This window comes from Vulpes vulpes, chromosome 3 (assembly GCF_048418805.1).
Source record: "Vulpes vulpes isolate BD-2025 chromosome 3, VulVul3, whole genome shotgun sequence".
Taxonomy (NCBI): Eukaryota; Metazoa; Chordata; class Mammalia; order Carnivora; family Canidae; genus Vulpes; species Vulpes vulpes.
The window spans coordinates 39,477,704-39,502,667 of NC_132782.1; the positions used below are offsets into that span (position 1 = coordinate 39,477,704).

At 35.8% G+C, this 24,964-nt stretch overlaps 1 protein-coding gene across 10 annotated transcripts in view; it reads left to right on the forward strand.

Annotated features, from left to right (window-relative positions):
- PHC3 (polyhomeotic homolog 3) overlaps positions 1–24,964 on the forward strand; it is an 81,475-nt gene that overhangs the window by 10,721 nt on the left and 45,790 nt on the right. For all 10 annotated transcript variants that reach the window (XR_012000372.1, XR_003236391.2, XR_012000375.1 and 7 more), the window contains exons 5-7: positions 13,208–13,366; positions 15,361–15,459; positions 22,379–22,625. Coding sequence is in view for 2 of the 10 variants with exons in the window: in XM_026007732.2 (XP_025863517.1) it covers positions 13,208–13,366; positions 15,361–15,459; positions 22,379–22,625 (505 nt within the window). In the remaining 8 variants the exon portion in view is untranslated. The remainder of the gene's footprint in view (positions 1–13,207; positions 13,367–15,360; positions 15,460–22,378; positions 22,626–24,964) is intronic.

Genomic DNA, 24,964 nt, shown 5'->3' on the forward strand with positions numbered 1-24,964 from the left:
CCTTGGTAGACATCTAAATGTTTCTAGTTTTTTTTCTGGGCACCTCACATTTTAGAAATTAATACTTTTCAGGTTATACTTGCTTATCTTGATCAAATTTATAAGTATTCATTCAAGATAATGTAATTTTTTTTGAGAAAGGAGTAAATCTGATTTGCTATATTACACATATGTACTGGGAAATTTTGCAAAATTTCCCAGTTAAAAGAAATTTATAGGCATGGTAATACTTGCTTAACTTTTAATTTTGATATAATTTCAAATTGCAAGAATAATAAACATTTCTGTATATTCTTTACTCAGATTCACCAGTTGTTAGCATTTGGCTCATTGCTTTATAATTCTTCCTTTCTCTCTACATATATACATATAGACATTTCTTTTTCTGAACCATTTGCAGGTAAGTTGAGACATGTTCCTTTACTTCTAAATACTTTGGTATGTATTTTCTAGGAATAATGTCCTTCTTTTAGAGCAACATGAAAATGATCAGATTCAGGAAATTTTACATTGATTCAGTATAATCTGTATTCATATTTCATTAGTTCCAGATTTCTGTACCTCATCACTATAGGTGTTACAGACTAGATAATTCTTTATTGTGGGGGGAGGCTATCATGTGCATTATAGGATGCTTCTTAGCATCCTAGTATCTATCCACTATATACTACTGGGCTGTGGCCCTCCTCCTTGCCAGTGTGACAACCAAAAATGTCTCTAGATCCTAGCAAATGTTTCCTGGAGGGCAAAACTGCCCCTGGTTGAGAGCCATTAAGTTAACCTAATAATATCCTTACTGGCTGTTTTTTCCTGATTCAGTAGGATAATACTTTGATACTTTGTAAAATTGACTTCAGTGGAGTTTAGTTTGTAGATTGCTAAGGAAATGGAGATAAACTTTTGCTATATTTCTTTAGTTAGGGATGTCGTCCTTCCTGTTTGAGTACATATATTGGAGCATATGGTAATTTTTCTGGGTATTGACTGACATTTTTTAAAGAGAGAGCTAGAGAAAGGTGAGGGAGGGGCAGAAGGAGAGGGGAAGAGAGACTCTTAAGCAGGCTCCATGCCCAGTGCAGAGCCTGTTGTGGGGCTCTATCTCACAACCCTGAGATCATGATCTGAGCCAAAATCAAGAGTTGGATGCTTAACCAACTGAGCCATGACATTTTTAATGAAAAAATTCTATTCTTTCTTAGCATGGAAGTATCCTGGAACAAGAATAAAATTAGTTGAAAAAAAGAAATTATTTATGACTTTAAAATGTTAGACTGAAGAAGATGAAAAATTTAAGTCTCTCTCTCCCTCTTCTTCTGCCTGTCCCCCATCTTTCTCTCTCATTGAATTATAATTAATACTGTAATTATGGTTATTGATGTTACGTATGTCTTTATTATGTTAGTAGTTAAGGAAAGCACTGATAAACATTTGTGGTCTGGTTAAATAACCTTTAGACAATTTTTTTATTCTATGAAATATTGGAATAATACTAGGATGTATATGTATAAAGATGTTTTTGAATTTTTTCAAATTATTAAAAGGTATCCTTTTAAACTCTTTTTCTCTCATTATGATTTTATGTATGTGACTTTCACAGAAGTTACAATTCCAGTGATTTTGTTTATTTTTTTATAACAGTGTTAGTGCTGCTTGCCATAAACCAGGCAGCCTTGTATGTTCAGGTATGCCAGAACCCATGACTGGTTGGCGAGGGGGAAAGAAGTAAGCAGGGAGAACAGATGTCCAGGAGGAAAAAAAATAAAAATGAGTAATGCGTTGCATTTGTTTCATTTTCTATTCCCAGCTGAATAATAGCTCAAGTGAGTTGACTAATTGTCCAAATTATGGTACTCAAGGTAGCTTTACTAAATACAGGTCATTCTCCAAAAGAGAGGCAGAACATGGTAGTAGGAATCTCTAGATAATTATATTAATGACCCATGACAGGTTGGCAGGCTGGTAGTTTTCAGAGTTTTGGTTATTTCAAGATAGGGTTCCCGAGTAACAGTGAAAGCCCATAGGGAAGGGTCTAGCCTCCAGTAGATAAAAGGGCTAGAAGGTAGATTGTTAAGTCATCAGTCAGACTTGGATTTAGAGTAGGAGTGGGATAAGGGGACATGGAATATTATTGAATAGTGGAGTCAGAAGTCCCATCATTACAACCTGGGGAAACTGGAGAAGGCTATTGTTAATTGAATATTTGGTGAAGGGTAAGTGCCAGCATCCTCTTCTTTACTCTCATTAAAACAGATCAATTCTAGAAAGCAATCAGTAGTGAGAATGGTGATTTTATGATTGTTTGGCTCTAAAACTAATTGGGGCTGAGTGTTTATGTTGATGTCTTTATATTTTAACAGGACTTAGATTTAGTTATGTTTGATTTATCAAGATGAAATCTAAGCCAATTAGAGAAAAAAGCATCATCAAAGTTAAAAAACACAGAATGGTTGAAAATGTATTGTACCTTGTTAGGTCAGCCAGCTTATATTTGTGAAATAACAAGGGCTCTTTTCTAATGGTGAGATATACAATGAGGATTCACAAAAGACTTGCCTTGGTAATTCTTAAAAGAAAGACTATTTCTGGGGATCCCTGGGTGGCGCAGCGGTTTGGCGCCTGCCTTTGGCCCAGGGTGCGATCCTGAAGACCCGGGATCGAATCCCACATCGGGCTCCCGGTGCATGGAGCCTGCTTCTCCCTCTGCCTATATCTTTGTCTCTCTCTCTCTCTCTCTCTCTGTAACTATCATAAATTAAAAAAAAAAAAAAAAATTAAAAAAAAAATAAAGACTATTTCTGGCTTTTAAAGATATGAAAATGTACTTACCATATTAGTAATGAAGAAATGTATGTAAAATAATAGTGACATCTCTCAAATTAGAAAACTAGGAAAAGCATTGAGCCATTACCCATTGTTGGTAAGGATGTGAGAAAGTAGATAAACTCATGCACTTATTAGTGGGAATGTATTTGGTACAACTTTTCTGGAGGATTATTTGACAATGTGTATGAAAATATTTAAACTGTGCATTCCCTTTAACTTACCACTGTTGTTTTTGGTGATGTCATTTAGTAAAAATGACAGATAATTATGATAGATAATCATGCAAAAATGACATAATTATGTAAATATGTACAGTTTATAATAGTGAAAATTATAAACAATAAAAATAAGTGCCATTAATCAAAGATTATAGTTAATTCATACAGTGGAATACTACAGCTAATAAATGCTGTATGTGTGTATACAGAGAAACTTAGATTTTTATTAGGTATTAGGTCAAAAAAGTAAAAATGTATAGTGTGATCTCATTAAGTTATTAAATTTAGGTTATTCTATTTTTTCAGTTCTAAGGTTTCCATTTGGTTCTTATTTATATCTTCTATTTGCTGAGAGATTTTGCTTTTTCCAGGTGGACTCATGTTGCTTATTCAAAACATTTTTATGATGACTGCTTTAAAATCTGCCAGAATCATAACATCTTTTTCATTTTGGTGTTGGCATGTACTTATTGATTGTCTTTTTTTATTCAGCTCATGTCTTTCTGGTTCTTGGTGTGAATAACTTTTGATTGAAACCTCAACACTTTGAGTATTATGAGACTATGGATCATATTTAAATTGTTTTTTGGCTGGCTTCTTAAAGGGAATGTGTACCAACTCCTTAATATCATCTGAGGGTAGAAGTCTAGGTTATCCATTTAGTCTCCATTGACACCTGAGAGGGTGCTTTCTCATAGTTGGCTAAACGGAGGAGAGAGTTCTGGTTCCTCACTAGACCTCTACAGATGCCTCCCTGGCTGGAGGTGGTAGGGGGGAGGGAATAAGAGTGCCATGTTATGGCTCCCCACATGATCTCCACTGATTCTACAGGGATGGGGTGAGTTTGTGGTGGTAGTCTATTCCTGTGTGGCTAGGATGAAAGTCCTGGCTCTCTACCTCGCCTTCTCTGATGCTTATCCATTGGAGGGATTAGGGGAACTGGAGATGTGTCATTACAGCCTGGTGTAGGTGGAAACCTTTGCTCGTGTAGGTGGGGCCACAATGTTTTCTGTGTTTGGCTGGAGTAGAGCAGTTGTCTAAAAGTTTTCTATGTTGCTAGGTAGTCCCTTTCTTGCTCCTTTGGCTAGAAAGAGCAGGCTTCTTTTGGGGCTCTTTTGTTTGCACCCATTTGTGTTTCTGGGTTACAGACTTTTTCCGCTGTAAGTTTGGCTTAGCTAAGACAAAAGGAAAAACGCAGGGGGCTCACAACCACATGGTTCTATGGGTTCTGAGGTCACTAGCCAGTCTCCTTTTCTTTACCTTTCAGGATCTTCCTATGCTTATTTTAAATGTAACATCCAGGGATTTTAGTTGTATTTAGGGTAAGGAATAGGGAAAAGTACATCTGTTCCATCTTTCTGGATACAGAATTCCTGTCATTTAACTTACTTTTTAAGAAATTAATCTATATATCTGCCTGATTATTTAGGAAGAAAATCTGTAATATACAACAAATCGTTAAATGGTGGTTATCTTTGAGGAAGTAAGTTAAAGAGCTTTATTTTGTTAATTTTTATATTGTCTAAATAAAACACAAATATACTCTTGTCTCAGGGACAGGCATTACCAATGTGTAGAGTAAAAAGGACATCTCTTTTTCAGTAATCTCTTTGCCATGAAAAAAGTTTTGTGTGAAGCTTTCCTATTTTATTACTCTGTGTTTCTATACATAAATGTAAGTAGATAGGCCTGTGGCTAATTTTATTTGTTTTAATGCAAGTGAAGTGCCATCATTCTCTAGATACTTTTGCTTCATTCGGCATTTTCAGCTGGAAAGGATTATGTAGCTGAAATTGCAATCATAAGTCTCTAAATGACTCAAGAGCTGTTTGTATCTCATTCCCTTTCTCTTTCTTTGTTTTTTGGTTGCAGAATCTACATTAATCCCAGATGTTTTTACTTTAATTCACTGTACTATTTAGTCTAAAAGGGAAAAATCTTGTTTATGATAGCTTTCTAGTTATGGTACTAGACAAAATGAGCTTTTGAAGCCTGGTTAGTTTCATGATTTTTTTTTTTAATTCATACATTCACTCATTCATACAACAAATATTTATTGAACATTTAATATGTGCCAAAAGCCTTTAGGTGCTGGGAACACAGCAACACAACAGACAGACTCTCTGTTATAGTGGAGGTAGGGATAGACAGATGGTAAACTGGTATATAATATGTCAGATGGTAAATGCTATACAGAAGAATAAAGCAAGAAAAGGGAATGGGATGAGGGAATTTGCTATTTTAACTACGATGGTCAGGGAAGACATTGCTAATAAATAAAGGGTAAGGGAAGCAAACATGCTCAAGGAACAGAAAGGAGGGCATTGTGGCTGCAGTAGAATGAGAGAATGAGAATATGTTTAGAGATGACATTAGAGAGGTAATTGTAATCTAATCATGAGGAGATTATAAACTCTTATTTGAGTTGGGAAGCTATTAGAGAGCTATTTCAGTAGGGAAGCCACATGATCTCAGGTTTTAACTTAGTGACAGTGTTAGATTGTGGAGGGCAAAGATAGAAGCAGAGAGACCAGTTAAATAGTTCTTGTAGTAATCCAAGAGAGATTGGTGACTTGCTCCATGATGGTGACAGTAGATGTGGTGAAAAGTGGTTGGCCAGATTCTAGATACTTTTTTCCACCAGTATTTTATTATAGAAATTTGCATATGTTTTAAAAGTAGAGCTAATAGGATATGCTGATGGATTGAATAAAAGATGTGAGGAAAAGTGAAGAGTCAAGGATAATTGTAGTATTTGGCCTGAACATCTAGAAGGACCTGACAAAACAAGGTGTTGGAGAAGAAAATCAGGAGTTCGGTTTTGGACATTGAGTTTGTGGTGGATGTTGAATAAACATTGGATACATGAGTTTGGAGTTCATGTGGAGGTCTGGTGATTAGTGATGTCTTGTGCATCTCATTGAAAATTCAAGTCACAAAAAAGAGTACATGATGATTTTACTACCAATTCTGGGTTATAAAAGATTGGTAGCTTGAAAGAGGTGAGGGCCATGGGTTCTAATCTTCATTGTCTGACTGGTGGCATGACTTAGGGCAAGTCAGTTAGCCTCCTTAGTCATTTATACCTCAGTTTTCTTCTGTGTAAAATTAAATTGTCTATATGTTTTTATTACTGTTTTCATCCAGATAACCCTGGGTCAATCTCAAACAGAAGGTTCAGTAAAAGGGTGTTACATACTGAATTGCATCTCCCCAAAGTTTGTGTGTTGAAGCCCTAACCCCCATGTGACTGTATTAGAAATTTTGCTATTGCAAGTAAGCCTGCATAGGATATGCTGTTGTAATTCTTTGTATACATATCTAGTTATTTGCTTTTTAAAAATTTCTTAGTAGTACACTTACTGGGCCAGTGAGATGGTTTTTAGATCAAGAACTCTAAAAATGTTAACTTTTCTCTAAAGATGTCTAAGATCAATCCCATATCAAATGAATCCATTTAAAGTTTTTTTTTTTTTTTTTTTTTTTTCTGAGAGAAGAGTACTTGCTTATAACCAGTCATTCTCAGTGGTCTATTGCTAATGTCCTCATCCTCTTACCTAGTTTAGGAGGTACTTTAATCAAGCATTTAAAAAAATGTAATTTCAAATGATTAAATTTAGAACTCTATTCCAAAAGTTGATATTACCTTAAAATAAAACTGGCCTGAGTATTTGTATGGTCATGAGCAGCTTTACTGCATTCTTGTAAAATACTCCGATCTTACAGAAAAATTGAGAAAGTGTTAAGTCCTTGTCAGCCATCTTTCAGTTCTCTTCAGTCCTCTGACTCCTCAGTTTGCTGGATATCCCTCCATATCTTTACCTATGCATTATGGACATATATAGCATAGAGAAATGTGTGTTAACACTCATTTTTTATATATATATACTGGAAACAGTATTCTGCATTTTGGTTTTTTGCACCTGACAGACTTGAGATCTATGTTAGCACACACAGCTCAGTCTCGCTCACTTAAGCTGTTGCATAATGTTGCATAGCATGGATGCACTTTATTTTATGTAACCAGCCCCATTGCTGAACATTTTAAGTTACTTCCAATACTTTAATCGTTTCAGCTTTGCAACTTTTTTAAGACATCAAAGTCTGAAAGCCAATGGGAGATTATGAGGTTTCTTATTTGTTTTGCTGTTGTGTTTATAGTCTGTATAGCAAATAGTAGAAATAATGGTTTTCTATAATTAATAAGATTTACATTTTATTTCATATTGTTATTAAAAGTGTGTAGTCTCTTAAAGGAAATCCTTCATGGGTAGATATTATTATTTGAAATTTTAATATAACATTTTACACTTTTAGATACTTGAATTACGTATAAATCCCCACTGAATGATGAGGCAAGAAAATGCATACACTGCTTTAAAGTGGTAAAAACAAAACAATGTACTAAACATTAAAAAAAAAAAAAAAAAAGGAAATAGCGGGATGCCTGGGTGGCTCAGAAGTTGAGTGTATGCCTTTGGCTCAGGGTGTGATCCCAGGATCCGGGATAGAGTTCTGCATCCAGCTCCCTGCAGGGAGCCTGCTTTTCCCTCTGCCTATGTCTCTGCTTCTCTTTCTGTGTGTCTCTTATGAATAAATAAATAAAATCTTTATTTTATAAAATCTTTTATTTTATTTTTAAAAAATATTTTATTTATTTATTCATTCATTCATTCATTCATTCATTCATGAGAGACATAGAGAGAGAGGCAAGCAGAGACACAGGTAGAGGGAGAAGCAGGCTCCATGCAGGGAGCCCAACATGGGACTCGATCCTGGGTCTCCAGGATCCCACCCTGGGCCAAACGCAGTACTAAACTGCTAAGCCACTGGGGCTGCCTAAATAAAATCTTAAAAAAAAAAAAAAAAAGGAAACACATTTCCTCTCGGATTCTTTTTTTTTTTTTTTTTTTTTAAGATTTTATTTATTCATGAGAGGCTCAGAGAAAGAGGTAGAGACATAGCAGAGGGAGAAGTGGCTCCACGCGGGGAGCCTCTGTGATTCCTAATACACAGAAGAGACAAAAAGGAAGGAAGGAAGGAAGGAAGGAAGGAAGGAAGGAAGGAAGGAAGGAAAGGAGGGAGGGAGGAAGGGAAGGAAGGAAAGGAAGGAAAGGAAAGGAAGGAAAAGAATGAATACACGTTATCCCAAATTTTACCCCTAGCAGGCATTATTCACCTTTGCATTTTGGTGGCTGTTCTTCCAGAGTGGTGTGTGTGTATGCCTATATATCTATTTCAAATTTAATCATATCAGTTGTATAAGTATGCATTATTGTGTGTATATACAATGTATTTGTTTTTCTGTGTTTTTCACATGATACCTGCATTTGCATGAACACATTTTTCTGTAATTATGTAAATGGGATTATACAGTATATGTTATTCTGTAGTTTTTTTCATTCAGAAATGGGTCATAAAGATATTTTCATGTCATTGAATAATACAGGTATACATTATCCTTTTAATATCTCTATGCTGTGCTTCTGTAGGTATCCTGATTGATCAGTCAGATGGCAGCATTGGTTCTCAAATGGGCTTTGGCTTTAGGGAGTACTCTGGGCCAGAAACCCTTTGTAACCTCGCTTTGGAGGGACACCAAGATGTGGTTGTGAGTTAAATGGCTTTTTTTTGGTAGACGTGGTTTTCTCTGGTGACTCTTGAAATTAGTGCTTCCAGTTGGGGAGAAAGCTCCTAGTAATAAGAGTTCCTTTATGGAGTATGGGGCTTGAGGTATGAGGTGGCAAGATTGGCTATGAAGTGAAAAGGAATTAGCAATGTTGGGATGGAATTGATAGAGAATATAATGCAAACAGTTAAGGGCACTGGTTCAGGCAGTAGAGTAAAGCAGAAAATAGAATAGAGGAGAGCCTTATCAGTTGTGGAAAGGAAGGGAAGTCTTTTTTTAGGTAGGCCAGTTGTGGAGATGGACTTCTTGCAGAGATATAGATGCCATCATTCATGGGTTAAGCATTTGTGAGTAGACACTGCCTGAAATGTTACTTCCTATATGGAACTTAAAAATAAACTTGGTAATGGTTTTTTTGATCTCACAACCTAGACAAAATGGGATGCAGGTGGTTAGGAAGTTACTATTTCGGTTTCTTCCTTTTTTTCTTTTTTAAGAAAAAAGCATTCTGTTTGTACCTTGTGTGCTGCTTCCTTAAAGAGCACTCTCAAAAGAAAAAAAAAAAAAGAGCCTCTCAGGCATTTTATCTACCAGCTAGTCATTTTTTAAAAAGACTTTTATTGTATTTCTGTTTAAAGACTGTGTGGTCTATCCTTAATAGAGTTCCTTCCTTTTTCCCCTCCCTCCTCCCTTCTCTCTGTCCCTTCCTTTCTTCCTTCCTTCCACTGACTAAAAGAAAGTGCTGTGGCACTATTATTGGAGAGTGACCCAAATTCATAAGCTATCAGGGTGTAGGAAACCATTCTGAATGCCAAAATACATGAGTCCGAAAACCTGGGTCTGGTTTTATTCTGCTAAGTGATTTAATCTTTGCAGCTAGGCTTTATCTAAAATGCTCATTTGTAGAGGTGTAGGCAAATAGTAAGTTTTTGGGGGAGGCTTACTAATAATTTATTATTTAGTATATCAAAAATAGAGTTGAACTAATGTCACCACATTGTCTCTGTGTTTTTACTCTGTTAGGGACTATGCCAAATTTTTTTTTTCCTCATAAACACTTTGTGATGAGCTTATATATCACATTAAAACTATGAAGTATGTCTTAAAATAACACGGCATTCATTAACCTAGTAAACTTACTGAATGAAAGTACTTTTGCAGATACTGGATATTTGAAGATGAGTAGTCCATGATCCCTACTGTTATAGAAATTATTGTTTAGAAGAGTAAGATATGGGACACCAGGGTGGCTCAGTGGTTGGGCGGCTGCCTTCAGCTCAGTTCATGATCCTGGGATCTGAGATCAAGTCCCGCATCGGGCTCCTGCGAAGAGCCTGCTTCTCCCTCTGCCTGTCTCTGCCTCTCTCTCTCTGTCTCTCTGTGTGTGTGTGTCTCTCTCATGAATAAATAAGTCAAAAAAAAAAAAAAGAAGAAGAAGAAGAAGAAAGGTGAGCTAGGGGTATATGAATGATAACAAGCAAAAAAGGAAGGGAAATAGTTCTACTGTGAGACGTAGGGATGCCTGAAAAAAGCTTATTATAGTAGATGATTTTTGAGAGAGGGTTGTTCACTACATAGGTGCAGATGGGATAGAGGGTGGGGGTAGAGGGATGCTCAGACCAGTCCAGAGCATTTGTTACTAGGGCCACAGATGTCTGGGACATTTTGATATTTTGAATAGCTTCATATTATTAATGTGAAGGGTATGTATGGAGGAGTGGGAGGAGATGATGCTAGAGAGGTAGTCAGGGGAGGTCGAACGTTATCCAGATTTTTAAATGGTTAATTAATTAAATCAGGGGAAGATTATCTAACATGTAGGAGGAAACAGGATTTCAGGCCGGGAGATCAGTTTGCAGCTGTTAAAGTAATCTAGCTGGAAGTGCCATGGGCCCAGACTCTCAAACTAAGTGTTTAGAAAACACTTAGAAGAAAATGAAGGTGTATAAGTAAGTGTGACTGATTTTGTATGTGTGGTAAAGGAGAAGGAAGAATCAGGATGACTTCCAGATAATTTGTTTTGTAGGATTTTAGGAGATGCCAGTGACCATTCGAGGAGAAGCTGGTTTAAGAAGGAATAATTATGAGTTTGGTGTTTGAACATGTTGAATTTGAGCTGATGAGATAATTCAGAAAGATGTGTACTGTAGGTGTTTGGATCTGGAGCTCAGGATGAGTTTATAATTAAGGATTCAGAGTCATCAGGTTTGAGTTTTTTGAAACTATGAGTGTGGATGTGATAATCTAGGTGTTCAAGAAGAAAAGTGTTGAAGGTGGGCTAGAAAGAAGAGCTGGTAAAGAAGATTGAAAGGGAATGATCTGAAAAGATCCATTGAATTTGTCAGATGGAAGGAATTGATAATTATTGCTAATGGGTTCAGTGGTGTGCTAGGAGTAAAAACCATATTGCAAAAATAATTCTACATATATTCATTGCCTTTATGCACTGAATTATAGATTTAAGTACAATGTATTTTATTAAAATGAAAAATACTTAAAAGATACAGATAAGTTTAAAGAATTAACCAATTTTTGTGAACCCACTATACAGTTTTTAAAAACTTTTAAATTTTTAAATAATTATGGACTCATAGGGAGGTTATGCAAAATCACCACAGAGAGGTCCTCCAAGCACTTGTTCAGTTTAACAAATATCTTGTTCAGTTTAACAAATGTCCTGGACTGGTTTAAATGCTAGTGTTTTGGGATGGGTTATGAAATCGCAGGTAGTTTAAATTTGGATTTTCTATTCCTCACATGGCACAAGTCTGGCATTTAAAAAAAAATTTTTTTTAAAGATTTTATTTATTTATTCATGAGAGACACAGAGAGAGAAAGAGGCAGAGACACAAGCAGAGGGAGAAGCAGGCTCTATGCAGGGAGCCTGACGTGGGACTTGATCCGGGGACTCCAGGATCACACCCTGAGCCAAAGGCAGACGCTCAACCGCTGAGCCACCCAGGTGTCCCAAGCCTGGCATTTTGATTCTCATAGACTTTCTCCTTCCATCAGGGGCAGGGCAGATGACAAGCTTTCTTGCTGGTTTTTAGGGGATATGAGTGGAACTTTTTCTGTTCCCTCCTTATATACTGAGCACCACTTTTGAAGATTTTGGCTCAAAACAGGGGTTTTACCTCCAGCTCTTGCCTGAAATAGGCTCAAAATCAGGTCTTCTGTCTCTAGAGCATTGTCCCCTGAGACTATTGTGGTGCTTGGTGTCAGCTAAAATTTCTTCCTTTCTGGAACCTGGGGATTTCCCTCCCCCCCCCCTCCTTTTTTTATACAAGTTCAGTTGCATTCTAGTATTTCATGTTGATTTGGTATTTCAGTGAGTATATTTGGGCACATGGATGTTTTAGTCCAGTGTAACCTTGTTGCTTGAATCAAAAGGTTTTGTTTTTTTTTTTTAAATTCTATTTATTCATGAGCGACACAGAGGGAGGCAGAGACGTAGGCACAGGGAGAAGTAGGCTCCATGCAGGAGAACCTGATGCAGAACTCGATCCCAGGACTCCGGGGATCACAACCTGAGCCAAAGGCAGACACTCAAACACTGAGCCACCCAGGCGCCCAAATCAAAAGTCTAATTAACTATTTTATAACGTCTTATTTCTTAATTTTATTCTTTACTTTGTCCACAAAAAGTATTTGATGTTAGGTTATATTACTCTTGTTAAAATATTTATTTTTAAATTGGGTAACACATAAAAATAAAAAAACCCCCACAAAACCTAAATCGAGAAATGAAACACAAAAAAAGAAGAAATGAGGACAACGTATGCATATGGTGTGAAATTGGAAAGATAAAAAAAGGGTATATGTGTCTCCCTTTGCCCTCTTCCCTACTTGCCTCAGCCAGTTGGCCTTCACAGATAACAACACCACTTATCAGGTTCTTATGTGTCCTAGAGGTAGACTGTGCACTATTTTCTTTTTTTGTAACAGTAGTTTTAACTTTAAAATAGTGCTTATAAATTAACTTTGTAACCAGTATTTAGGATTTTTCCATCTGTTTGACAAGTAGCAATTGTATTTTCTTCTTTGAGAGCTTTTGAGGGAGAACATTATACTAATTATATGTTACATGTATGTTTATATATATGTGAATGAATTGTCTGTGTTCTAATTTTTGTTCACTGGAGAAACCCCCATAATGTGACAGAATCTGACAAAATAGTATAAACTGTTGATTCGGATGTTTTAACATAGTATGTGGAATATTAAAATAATGGAACATTAACCCTAATTTTTGGGAGGTAGTGGAAATGATATTTTAAGATACTGGAGTCTTATCAAATGAAACATCTTGAGGATATCCTTAAACATCATCCTCAGTACTAATCAGTACGTACAATTCTTTGCATATGTGCAAATAATTGCCCAAAGAAGTGAGGGAGGCTCTGTCAAAGATGAAGCCCTCTCTTTAGGTTCCTTAGCCATAGTTTGTACCATTGATTGCCTAACTGCAGCTTGGTGAAAATCACTGGCATGGAAGCAAGAAATGGAAGCCTATGACCTAATATGTTTTCTTCCTTAGATCAACCTCTCCACTTCTCCTACACCTGCACAGTTAATAAGCCGTTCCCAGGCTTCCAGTTCTACCAGCGGCAGTATTACCCAACAGACTATGTTACTAGGGAGTACCTCCCCTACCCTAACGGCAAGCCAAGCTCAAATGTATCTCCGAGCTCAAATGGTAAGATATGAGCTACCAAATTTTTTCAGTGTTTAAGGGCTTGAGAGAGATGGAAATGTTTCTTGATTTGATGCAATAAGAGGCATTTTTAATATTTAAGAAATGTTTAACAATTTTTTTTGTATGTGTATGCTTAGCTCTTATACATTTATGTCATGAAAAATTCTACTTTTAATTGGTAGGCCTTCTTGGTGTATCAAATAGCAACATTGGGAAACTAACAGATTCTGTAACATGGAGTGACTATTTTTTATCAAATTTTATTGATTTCAAACCTTCACATCTTAACATCTCTGAAACCGAGATGCATTTATAATTGATGGCATCTTACAGTTATAATTGATACTTGCAGTGATATATATATCTTTGACATCTTAAATTTGATGAAGTAGTTAGCAATGTTAAAAATTTGGTGGTTAACTGTAAGTTAGAATTTATACTGTGGGATCTTCTTAAATCTGGATTGGAGTTCTTAGTAATTTACCAGATGATTTTTAGCTTTGGTTATTCCCATTTCAAAATCTGCAAGGTATTTGTGTTCTTATGTTCACTTTGATCTCTTGTTAACATAGGAACATTAATTCTTAAGGCTGTTCTATATTAGAGTATCTACTGATTTCCTAATTTAACTGTTGAGCTTCTTTAAGGAATTGGTTGGCATTTACTTTGATGTCTTTACATGTAGCTAGATGTCTTTACATGTAGCTAAGAGCTTTGGCCTAGTATATATTTACTTATATTCTTTTTTGTCCAATGAGCTGAATATGTATCTGGATCCCTTCTCCACTAAAATTACAAAGAAAGTTTTCTATCGTATTTCTAACAGAAAACAGTGACATGACCCACCTTTTATTTACAGATTATTCAGTAGACATTACCATATTTCTAGTTTTTTTCCCCCAGGAGATCTTATTTAATTAATAATATGCTTTAAAATTAGGCTGAATCATTTGAAATGACCACTTTTGACTTCTTTGTAAAACTTGCAGTCTCATACGTTCAAGCTAAATAGAACAAACATCTCTTTAGATTTAGTGCTTTCAGCTGTTTGTTCTGGCAATTACCTTCTGAATGTGAAAGTTATACTTTGTTTAATTCAGTTAAATTTAGTACTATAAAGAACTGAAACTTAAAAGATTCATTAATCAGTAATTTTAATTTAAATAGGAACGGTTTGAGGAACTGAATAACTCATAATGCAATTTTGAAATAAGAGTATTTACACATTGTCATAATTTACTTGATTGGATAATCTCTGAGTTGATTGTGTTGTCTTTTTAAACTAATGGCATTCTGTTTCAATACTGAAAAATAACACTTGAAGAGATGGTGATAAATCGAGTATATCATTTTTTATTTATTTGATGCGAAGCTTTTTTGCAGACTGTTTTGTTGTTGCATTTTGACATGTGGCATTTACATTTGGAATGAATATTTCTTTATGAATAGTTTTAAAATCAAGAGCAACCTAGATTTGTACTATAGATCCCATGTAGTTGAGTGAAATAGTGTGTAGTATGTGGCATAGTTATATTTTGTGGTAAAGATGAAAAGACTTTTGTGTTTCTTTTCAGGTTTGTCACTGAAATTTGTATTCAAGAGTAGTGAATATGTTTGTCTATCAAAAATAACTTCCAGTTTTGGAATCCTACCATAGTAGTTTTGAGCTGGGAAAAGCTTAAGTTTAACAATAGCTTATTTGGGGCAAAATTTGGTATGAGAATTTCATATTACTTAAATACATTTTCTTTTTTGAGCACTGATTTATTTTGCTACTCATCAGAATCATGAGCTGTTTCAAAATGTTTATACTTTTTTTTGAGTTCTCTATTAGAAACTTTTCTTTGTCACGTTAAAACCTTTTTGCTTAGGAGACAGTCCTAAATTGCATTGTCTTTCTGTCACAAATTTCAGTCTCTCTTGCCTGCTATACATTGTGTGTGGGACACGTTCTTTTGTCTTAGGGTATTTTTTTGGTTTTTCTGTCTGTACAGCTGATTTTCACACCCGCTACCACTGTGGCTGCTGTACAGTCTGACATTCCTGTTGTCTCGTCGTCATCGTCATCTTCCTGTCAGTCTGCAGCTACTCAGGTGAGCTTGTCTGCTTCATAATGTGGTACTTGAGGTCTGGATCTTCAGTTTAAAGATAAACATACATTGTGTTTAAGTTACTGATGCTTTCAGTGCTCTTTGCCATACGTTTCGGATTGGAATTTAATAAAATACATGAGAACTTTGAGAAGGTTTTTTGGTTACATAGAAATTATATCACCATTAAGCACATTCAGTGCTCTTTGCCATACATTTCAGATTGGAATTTTATAAAATGCCATGAGAACTTCAAGAAGGTTTTTTGGTTATATAGAAATTATATCACCAATAAGCAAGACATTTAAATTATTTGACATTAGTGAAAGCAATGAGTTTTTGCTATAACATTGTATGTTTAGTTTTATTATAAAGCAGGCTTATTGTTCTTATTATGTGGGTTGTATTCTTTTGTGTAGATAGATTCTTTTACAAGCAGTTGTGTAATCACTTAGTCAAGATAGATTTTAAGTTTAAAAATGAATTGGGAAAATTTTTAACTTGAAAAATTGAATAGGATATTATTTTGTTTGGTATTATGAAAGGAACCTTAATTTTTTCCTCACACCATTCACAAAAATGAGCCACAAGTAGAATATAGACTTAAAGGTAAAAGCCTAAACTATAAAATCTCTAGAAGAAAACTTAAGAAAAAAAAAAAAAGAAGAAAGCTTAAGGATTATTTTATAGCTCTAGGGTAGGCAAAGCTTTCTTGGGACACAAAAAGCAGTAACCATAAAAGAAAATAATAACAAATCAGAATTTATCAAAATTAAAATCTTCAAAAAACACTGTTACAAAAGTGAAGCATCAAGCCACAGACTGAAGGAAAATATTCATAACACATATATCTGACAAAAGACTTGTATCTAGAATATACAAAGTAATACTTAGTAAGATCATGAGCAGTTCAGCTAAAAATGGGCTAAGGATTTAACATTTCACAAAGGTAGATGGACAAAAGGCCAATAAGTGTATGAAAAAAAATGTTCAGCATCAATCTTTATAGAAATTAAAATCAAAACCACAATGAATATCATGGCACGCTCACTAGAATGGCTGAAATGAAGGAGACTCATAATACCACCTGTTGGTGAGACCTTAGAGCAACCATAATTTCGTGACATTGCTGATGAGAGTGTGAAATCGTGCAACGACTTTGGAAAACAGTTTGTCAGTTCCTTACAAAGTTAAACATATACTTAACATGTGACCTAGCCATTCTGCTTATAGTTGTTTACTCTGAGAGGTTTGGAAACCTATATCCATATAAAGACATGTAAATGAATGTTTGTTGCAGTTCTTTTCGTAATGGCCCCAAACTGGGAACAACCAATGTCCTTTAATTGGTGAATGGATAAACAAACTGTGGAATATTACTCAAAAATAAAAAAAAGGACACACTCCTGATGCATCTCAGAAACGTAATAGCAAAAGAAGGCAGATACCAGAGAGTACCTACCCTGTGATTTTTTTTTTACTTTTTAAAGATTTATTTATATACTTGAGAGAGAGCATGAGTGAGAGGGGCAGTGGGAGAGAGAATCCCAAGCTGACTTCACGTTGAGCGTGGAGCCTGAAGCTGGCCTAGATCTCACAACCCTGAGATTATGACCTTTATGGAAACTGAGTTGGGTGCTCAGCTAACTTGCACCACCGAGGCTCCCCTGCTGTAATTCTTTTTATATGAAATTCCAGAACAGGCACAGCTAGTTTTTCTTCCTATAGGGAGAAAAATTGGATTGGTGGTACCTGGGACAGAAGATGGGAGAGACTGACTGGGGACGGGCATGGGTGAACTTATATAGTGATGGAAATGTTTCATAATTTCATTAAGGTGGTGGTAACATCCTGTTTACATATATCAAAACTCATTGAACTGGTCCATTCATCTTATTATATGTAAGTTACACCTCAGTAAAGTTGATTAAAGTGAATTAAATTGAATAAATTTTATTTTTTAAAATTTTATTTTTCTAAGATTTTATTTTCTTAAGTAATCTCTACACCCAGTGTGGGGCTTAAACTCACAATCCTGAGATCAAGAGTCATACACTCTACTGAGTTAGCCAGGCACCCTGAATAAATTTTAAATTAAAACAATTGAGTAGAAGGTGTGCCTGGGTGGTACAATCAGTTAAGTATCTGCAGGTTGGTTTCGGCTGGGTGATGATCTCAGGGGTCCTGAGATCGATCCCTGTGTTGGGCTCTGAGCTCAGTGAGGAGTCTGCTTGAGATTCTCTGTCTCCCACTGCTCTTCCACCACTCTCTTGCTTTTATGTGTGTGTGTGCGCACATGCATTTGCTCTCTAATAAATGAATACATCTTTTTTTTTTTTAAGATTTTAGTTATTTATTCATGAGAGACAGAGAAAGAGAGAGAGAGGCAGAGACCCAGGCAGAGGGAGAAGCAGGCTCCATGCAAGGAGCCCGATGTGGGACTTGATCCCGGATCCTGGGATCATGCCCTGAGCCAAAGGCAGATGCTCAGTCGCTGAGCCACCCAGGTGTCCCAACATCTTTGAAAAATAATTGAAAAATAGAACAGTATCTGATACTTAGCACTTATTAGATGTTAGTTGTTGATATTATTACCTATGATGAGCCTCCATTTTTCTTTTTTTAAAGTAAGCTCTTCCCCCAGTGTGGGTCTTGAACTCATGATCCTGAGATTGAGTCTGCATGCTCTACCAACTGAGCCAGCCAAGCACCCCAAGCTTCAGTTTCTTTTTTCTTTTTTAACATTTTTAAAAAGATTTATTTATTTATTCATTCATTCATTCAGAGGAGAGAGAGAGAGAGAGAGGCAGAGGCAGAGACACAGGCAGAGAGAAGTAGGCTCCATGCAGGGAGCCTGACGTGGGACTTGATCCCGGGTTTCCAGGATCACACCCCGGGCTGCAGGTGGCGCTAAACCACTGCGCCACTGGGTCGGCCCCCTTTTTTTTCTTTTAACATTTTAAAGTCTTTATTAAAGTATAACATACATCTAGAACATATTTAAGTGTCCAGTAATCTTACCAGAATATGGGTATATCCCAAGCACCCAGATCAGGAAGGAGAACCTTACTGTGACCCAGAGAAGCCTCCCTGATGCCGTTTTGGTCCTGCCATTACTGTCCCTCAAGGATAACACTATCCTGGTGTGTGTTCGTTTTGCCTGTTTTTAAACTGCATTTAAATGAAATTTTATTGGGTATAATATTGTGTCTGGCTTCTCAAACCTCAGTTTCTTCACCATGAGCTAGAATAGCTCATAGTTGTGATAAGGAATAAATGAGACAATATTCAAAGTAATTAGTGTAGTGCCTGGTACATATCCCATGCCGCTAATCACGTTTGTTATATATTGTCTAAAGAGGAGTCATGAATTCAGTTTTTAGCTTTCAAGTAGCTAATCGTGATGAGAGAAAGACAGCCATTAAATGATTCACAGTTTCCAAAGTAAAATAAACCAGTTGTTGGAAAAACAACTAATGTGCTCTCCAGAGTGTGCTCTAGAATCTGTCTTGTGGGTTCTCATGGAGAAAACATCTTAGAATGTCTTTATAGTATCTTTAACGTGAGCACAAAGTAATTAATGAAAGTGGTTCTTTGGGGTCCAGTTTTATATGATACAGGTATGTGGCTCTGTGATATTTGGACTTAATTCAAGGAAAGACTTTGAAACTAAAGGATGAATTGACTTTCAGGAATTTACACATTTTTTTTTCTTTGCTCTGCTTTTGAAATGGCAGTGAATGAAGCTGGCAGTGGTAGGGGATGCTAATACTTTGAATATTCTAGTGGTAACTTTCCTCAAATTTGGGACTGTTAGTTTTGCAAAAATCTGTGCTCCACTTAGTTTTTAAACTTCTATTTGAAAAACTTAAAACCATGAATTTGTAGTTGAGAAATGCCAAAATTGACATTTTAATGTTCTTTTACAGAAGCCAGTGTAACAGTTAATTTTTCTGTAGTATTAAAATTCTTTTGTAGCATATTGTCCAACAATAAGAAATTTGGAAATCTTACCCTTATTTACTATTTTAAATGCTTCACCCCTTCTCCCCACCATGACCAGGAAAATAAATATAAGTAAAAAAAAAAAAAATCTGACTTTCAGAAAGATATAGGACTAAAAGTAACAAATCTTTCTTACTAAGGCTACCTAGGGAATGCTTTTAGAATTGCAAAGAAAATAGCACTTTGGATTTAAAAGCTAGAAACTCAGCTCTACTGCTATCAATGTGACATTAAATCTTAGTTTCCTCTTCTGCAAAGATGGGATGCTACTTAGTAATTCACAGTATTTTTAGAACCAAATTAAATAATCGATGTGAGAGTATTTGAGTAATCCACTATAAAAATATAATGTGTGAAATTAGCAGAAATAAGTCATGTGAAACCTGGACTTTTTCAAAAGTCAGAATGTTTCCATAATTTGATCATAGGAGAAGTTCAGATGAAATAAAAGTTGGACGTTAGAGATACTGTTCTGTATCTAGAAGGGGTGGGTTCTTCTCAAAAGGGAAGCTCTTTCAAGGACATCTGAAATTAACTTTAATATACTTTAGGAATATGTTTGAAATTTATTTTAAATATGTAAGCCAGATGACCACAGCTATTATAGCCATATTCCAAAATTTATTCATATAAATAGTGTATATAATATATATAATAAGCACATATGTACATTTTCTTTCAGAATTCCAAAGAACAAAATTAGACCAAAAAGTATATTCTATAGAAATGGACTGCTGCAGGTTTAGGGTTTAATCCTCATTTACTGTGAATGTGTTTTTTATTTGAAAGAAAGTTTTCAAGTTTTTCAGATTATAATTTAGCCTCATTATGATTTGGTTTGCTTTATAGATCATTTATGGCAGTTGTTAAACTTTATGCTGTTTTTCCCTTGCTTCCTGAAAGATTTTAAGGTGCTTCCACTAGATATTTGTTGAGATTTTTTTTTTTTTTGGTTTGAACCAAAAAAATGAGATTTTCATGTTTGCCTAAAAAAGAAAAAAAAAACATAAATAGAACTAAATATTTAGCAAAAAAAAAAGTTAATATATAATTTAAAATCAGCTCTGGGAGAATATCTCAGACTTGTGGAGTTTCTGTTAATGTCTGTAGTACACAACTGTGGGGAATATGAAAATGAATGTCAGTGATGAGAGCCTGCCAGTGTCTCAGCATTTCACAGACACATTAGTACTTCTAAAATAAGCTAGACATTTGTCAGTGCTGTAGGCCATTATGATCCAGATTCTGTGGGAAAGGTATTATAGAGGGGAGGAAAAATTCTTTCTAAACAGAGACCTTGGAGAGGTTTCTTTGGGAGAGAGTGGGATTTTTCTTGGGCTTTGACAAACGAATGGGGGGCTTCAGGAGACAGCCATGAGGAAGAATGGCATTTTAGGCAAGAGAAACTTGAGCAAGGTCTATTTGGGAATACAGAATGGCTAGAATGTGAATATTGTTGATTGAAATAGTGGAAGATGGGGCTTGAAGTGGTTTGGGCCTAGACTTTGGAGGGCTTTGAGTGGCAAGCTGAGAAACCTGGATTTTAGCACATTTTATTTTTGTATTAAATTTCAGCAATACAGCAATTATTAGTCTACTTATATTGCTATGAAATATTTGACAAAAATCCAAGAACACGCTCCATATGGTCTCAGAAAATTCTTTCAGTAGCTTAGAATAGACTAATTCAAATCTCAACTGCTCTGAAGTGAACATTTGTTTAGCACCTGCTGTTGGCTGCACACTGCATTTAGTATTTGGGAAGAGAAGGTTTAGCCTGTGACTGTCACTTAATAATGTAGTAGTAGAGACAGAACACATGAGACCTGAAGAATGTTCATAAAGCAGCAGTATCTCATTTGCTTTGCTACTTTAGAATCTTTTGCTTCAGTTTCCTTCTCAGGGTCAGTGCTAGCATAAATGTATTTAATGCATTCATTTCAGATAGGTAAAAGGTTAGGCAGCTATTGGAGAGGCATTTTCTGCCTTGCCATTTGGAAATGTTTTAAACCTCAAGTGAGAGTCCTTGGGATCATCTTGCCTACCATCCTGACTGGTGGTATGTTTAGAAGAGTCCTAGGTGTAGACAGGAGCCTTGACATGAGCCATTTCGAGGCCATGCACAATCTTTTCAGTTCACGAGGTCTAGTTCTCAAAGTGAACAAGTGTGTATTCCATAACAACAGTGGGACTTTAAAAAGGAGTTGATGGTAAATGGTTTTTGTAATTATCACAATGGGTACGTAATTTGATAAATTCGTTTCCTAACTTACAAGATGAGTGTTCTCTTATAATCTCTGTAGAATGGGTAACTTTTTTTTTTTTTTTTGAGTTTTCTCTTTCTGATCTTTATGAGAATGGCAGTATTGTGTATGCACACTTCTAACTCTAGTAACGTCTGAAGAGTATCAAGCACTTGTAACCTTCAATGTTTCACACTTCTGGACTGGAGAAGTCAGTGAAATTGAAGGAATTGCTCCTTCTTCCCTTACATACCCTGGGCTCTTCTGCCTCTGCAACTTTGCTCAAGTTTTTCCTTTTATCTGGAGTACCCTTCTCTCTCCTTCCTTTTGGCTGTATCTGAGCTGGTAACTTCAAAAGGCAGTATGTTGCAGAGTTATTTCCTCATATTCATAGTTCATTTGATATATACACACACATATATATATAGTTTTCATTTCATTCTTAATGATTCCCTTAATGTCTTTTTAAGAATTTCTTAATATTTAAGGTATGATTACTTAGAAGAATAACTCCCCTTTCCTTTAGGATTAATCAGTCGTTTCAAGTGCTTGGAACTTGATGTAAAAAAAAAAATAATATAAATGTATCATCATTGTTGTTATACTGGTAACGATTATCACATCTCAATTAATACCATCTGTTTCATCCTTATTTTTTGTTGTGTGGTTCTTAGGTTCAGAATTTAACATTACGCAGCCAGAAGTTGGGTGTATTATCTAGCTCACAGAATGGTCCGCCAAAAAGCACTAGTCAAACTCAGTCATTGACAATTTGTCATAACAAAACAACAGTGACGAGTTCTAAAATCAGCCAACGAGATCCTTCTCCAGAAAGTAATAAGAAAGGAGAAAGTCCAAGTCTGGAATCACGAAGCACAGCTGTCACCCGGACATCAAGTATTCACCAGTTAATAGCACCAGGTGGGATAAACTTGTTGAAAATAGTTGCATTATTCACTTTATTAGTAGGCAGAGCAAAACAAAAAGATATCTATTACTTGAACAAGAACAATAATTTTAAAACATTTTTAAATGTGAATTTCATGATTTTAAAAATAGTATATTATAGCTTGGAAAAACAAATCAAAAGAGCCCAAGAACTAAAACAAATTATAATAAAATAAAATTTTTTGGTTAATTGACATTTGATTAACATCTTCAGTATGTGTTGGTCTTCCATTATATTGGTAAAACCAATAGCATTTATTTTTTATTTATCTACTTAATTAAAAAAAAAAAACTTTAACTCCCGTATAGTTCATGTACAGTGTTATATTAGTTTCAGGCATACAATACAGTGACTCAACAATTCTATGCATTACTCAGCGCTTATCAAGAAAAGTGTGCTCTTGGGCAGCCCGGGTGGCTCAGCAGTTTAGCGCCGCCTTCAGCCCAGGGTGTGATCCTGGAGACCCGGGATCGGGTCCCACGTCGGGCTCCTTGCATGGAGCCTGCTTCTCCCTCTGCCTCTCTCTCTCTCTCTCTCTCTCTCTCTCTCTCTCTGTGTCTCATGAATAAATAAATAAAATCTTTAAAAAAAAAAAAAGAAAAGTGTGCTCTTAATCCCCGTCACCCATTTCACCCATCTCCCCCATCTACTCCCCTCTGGTAATCTTTTGTTTGTTCTGTTGAGTTTGTTTTATTGGTTGGTCTCTTTCTTTTTCTTTATTCATTTGTTTTGTTTCTTAAATTCCACATGTGAGTGAAATCATATGGTACTTGTCTTTCTCTGACTTATTTTGCTGAGCATTATACTCTCTAGCTTTGTCTGTGTTGTTGCAAATGGCAACATTTCATTCTTTTGTATGGCTGAATAATATTCCATTGTGTGTATGTATCACATCTTTATTCATCTGTTGTTGGACACTTGGGCTGCTTCTGTAATTTGGCCGTTGTAAATAATGCTGCAATAAATAGGGATGCATGTATCCTTTCAAATTAGTGTTTTCATCTTCTTTGGGTAAATACCCAGTAGTGTGATTAATGGATTGTGGGATAGTTCTGTTTTTAATTTTTGGGGAACCTCAATGCTATTTTCCACAGTGGCTGCACCAGTTTGCATTCCTGTCAGCTGTACAGTAGGGTTCTTTTTTTCCCACATCCTCGTCAACACTTGCTTTTTGTAAAATCTTTTAGCTTTAAAAAAAAAGAAAAAGATTTGCCTGTAGTTTATTTAATATGCTTTAGTGGAACAAAACTAAAAGCTCTTAAGAAAGCACATATATATTTTGTTTAAAGTGAGTGGAGTTTACCACTTTCCAAAAATAAGGATTTTGTGTAATTATTTTCCTTACCATGTTGCTTTTTTTTCCATCTCTCATTTCATTTCTGAGAGGAAGATGGTCAGGCAGTCAGCTAAGTCATTTTCATTCTCATCTACCTTTGAATCCCATTTGTGTTCCCTCTGCTATCCACAAGATAACCTTGCTTTATGGTTCTCATGCAGGAAATGTTGGGGCCATCCAGAGTGAGTTTCCTTATCATCTCTTCTGTTCATCTCAGAATTACTCAGTGTTGAGCGTTCTTCACTTGTATTAAAATAAGGAGTTATACCAAAAAAAAATAAGGAGTTATATTCATTTTCTACTTTAAAGTTAACACTGTTTGCTTATGTCATTGATTGCATCTTTTTTACCAGCTCCTGACCTTCTCTTGTAGTTGTTGTAGCATCTTTTGTCTCCCTCATGCTGGATCCTTTCCTTTGCTTCTCAAGCATACTTGGATCTCTCCTATTTGTAATACATCTGCATATGTTTTTATTCCAGTCCAAATATTGTTTATTGAAACTCTGTGTGTGATGCACTGGGCTAGACACCACGTATGTTTCAGTTAAAAAAAAAAAAAATCCTCCCTTGATTTGGCTTCAAGTAAGCACCTTCTTTCTGTCTTTTTATAGCTTTACTTACTTTTTAAAGATTCATTTTATACTACTGAAGTGTGCTTTTTCCCCACCTAAACCTATTTCTCTTGCTTTTCTCTGTGCTAATATTGCCTGCATTCTCTGTAGCACCCAATCTCAGTGTCTTGGAATTGTTTGATTCTGCTAGTTAGAAATCTCTCGGGGGTGTGCCTAGGTGGCTCAGGCCCTTAAGTGGCTGCTTTCAGCTCAGGTCATGATCCTAGGGGTCTGGGATCAAGCTCCTCATTGCGCTCCCTGCCCAGCGAGGAGTTTGCTTCTACGTCTCCCTTTGTTGCTCACCATGCTTTTGCTCTCTCTATCTCTCAAATAAATAAATAAAATTTTTATAAAAACCTCTCAG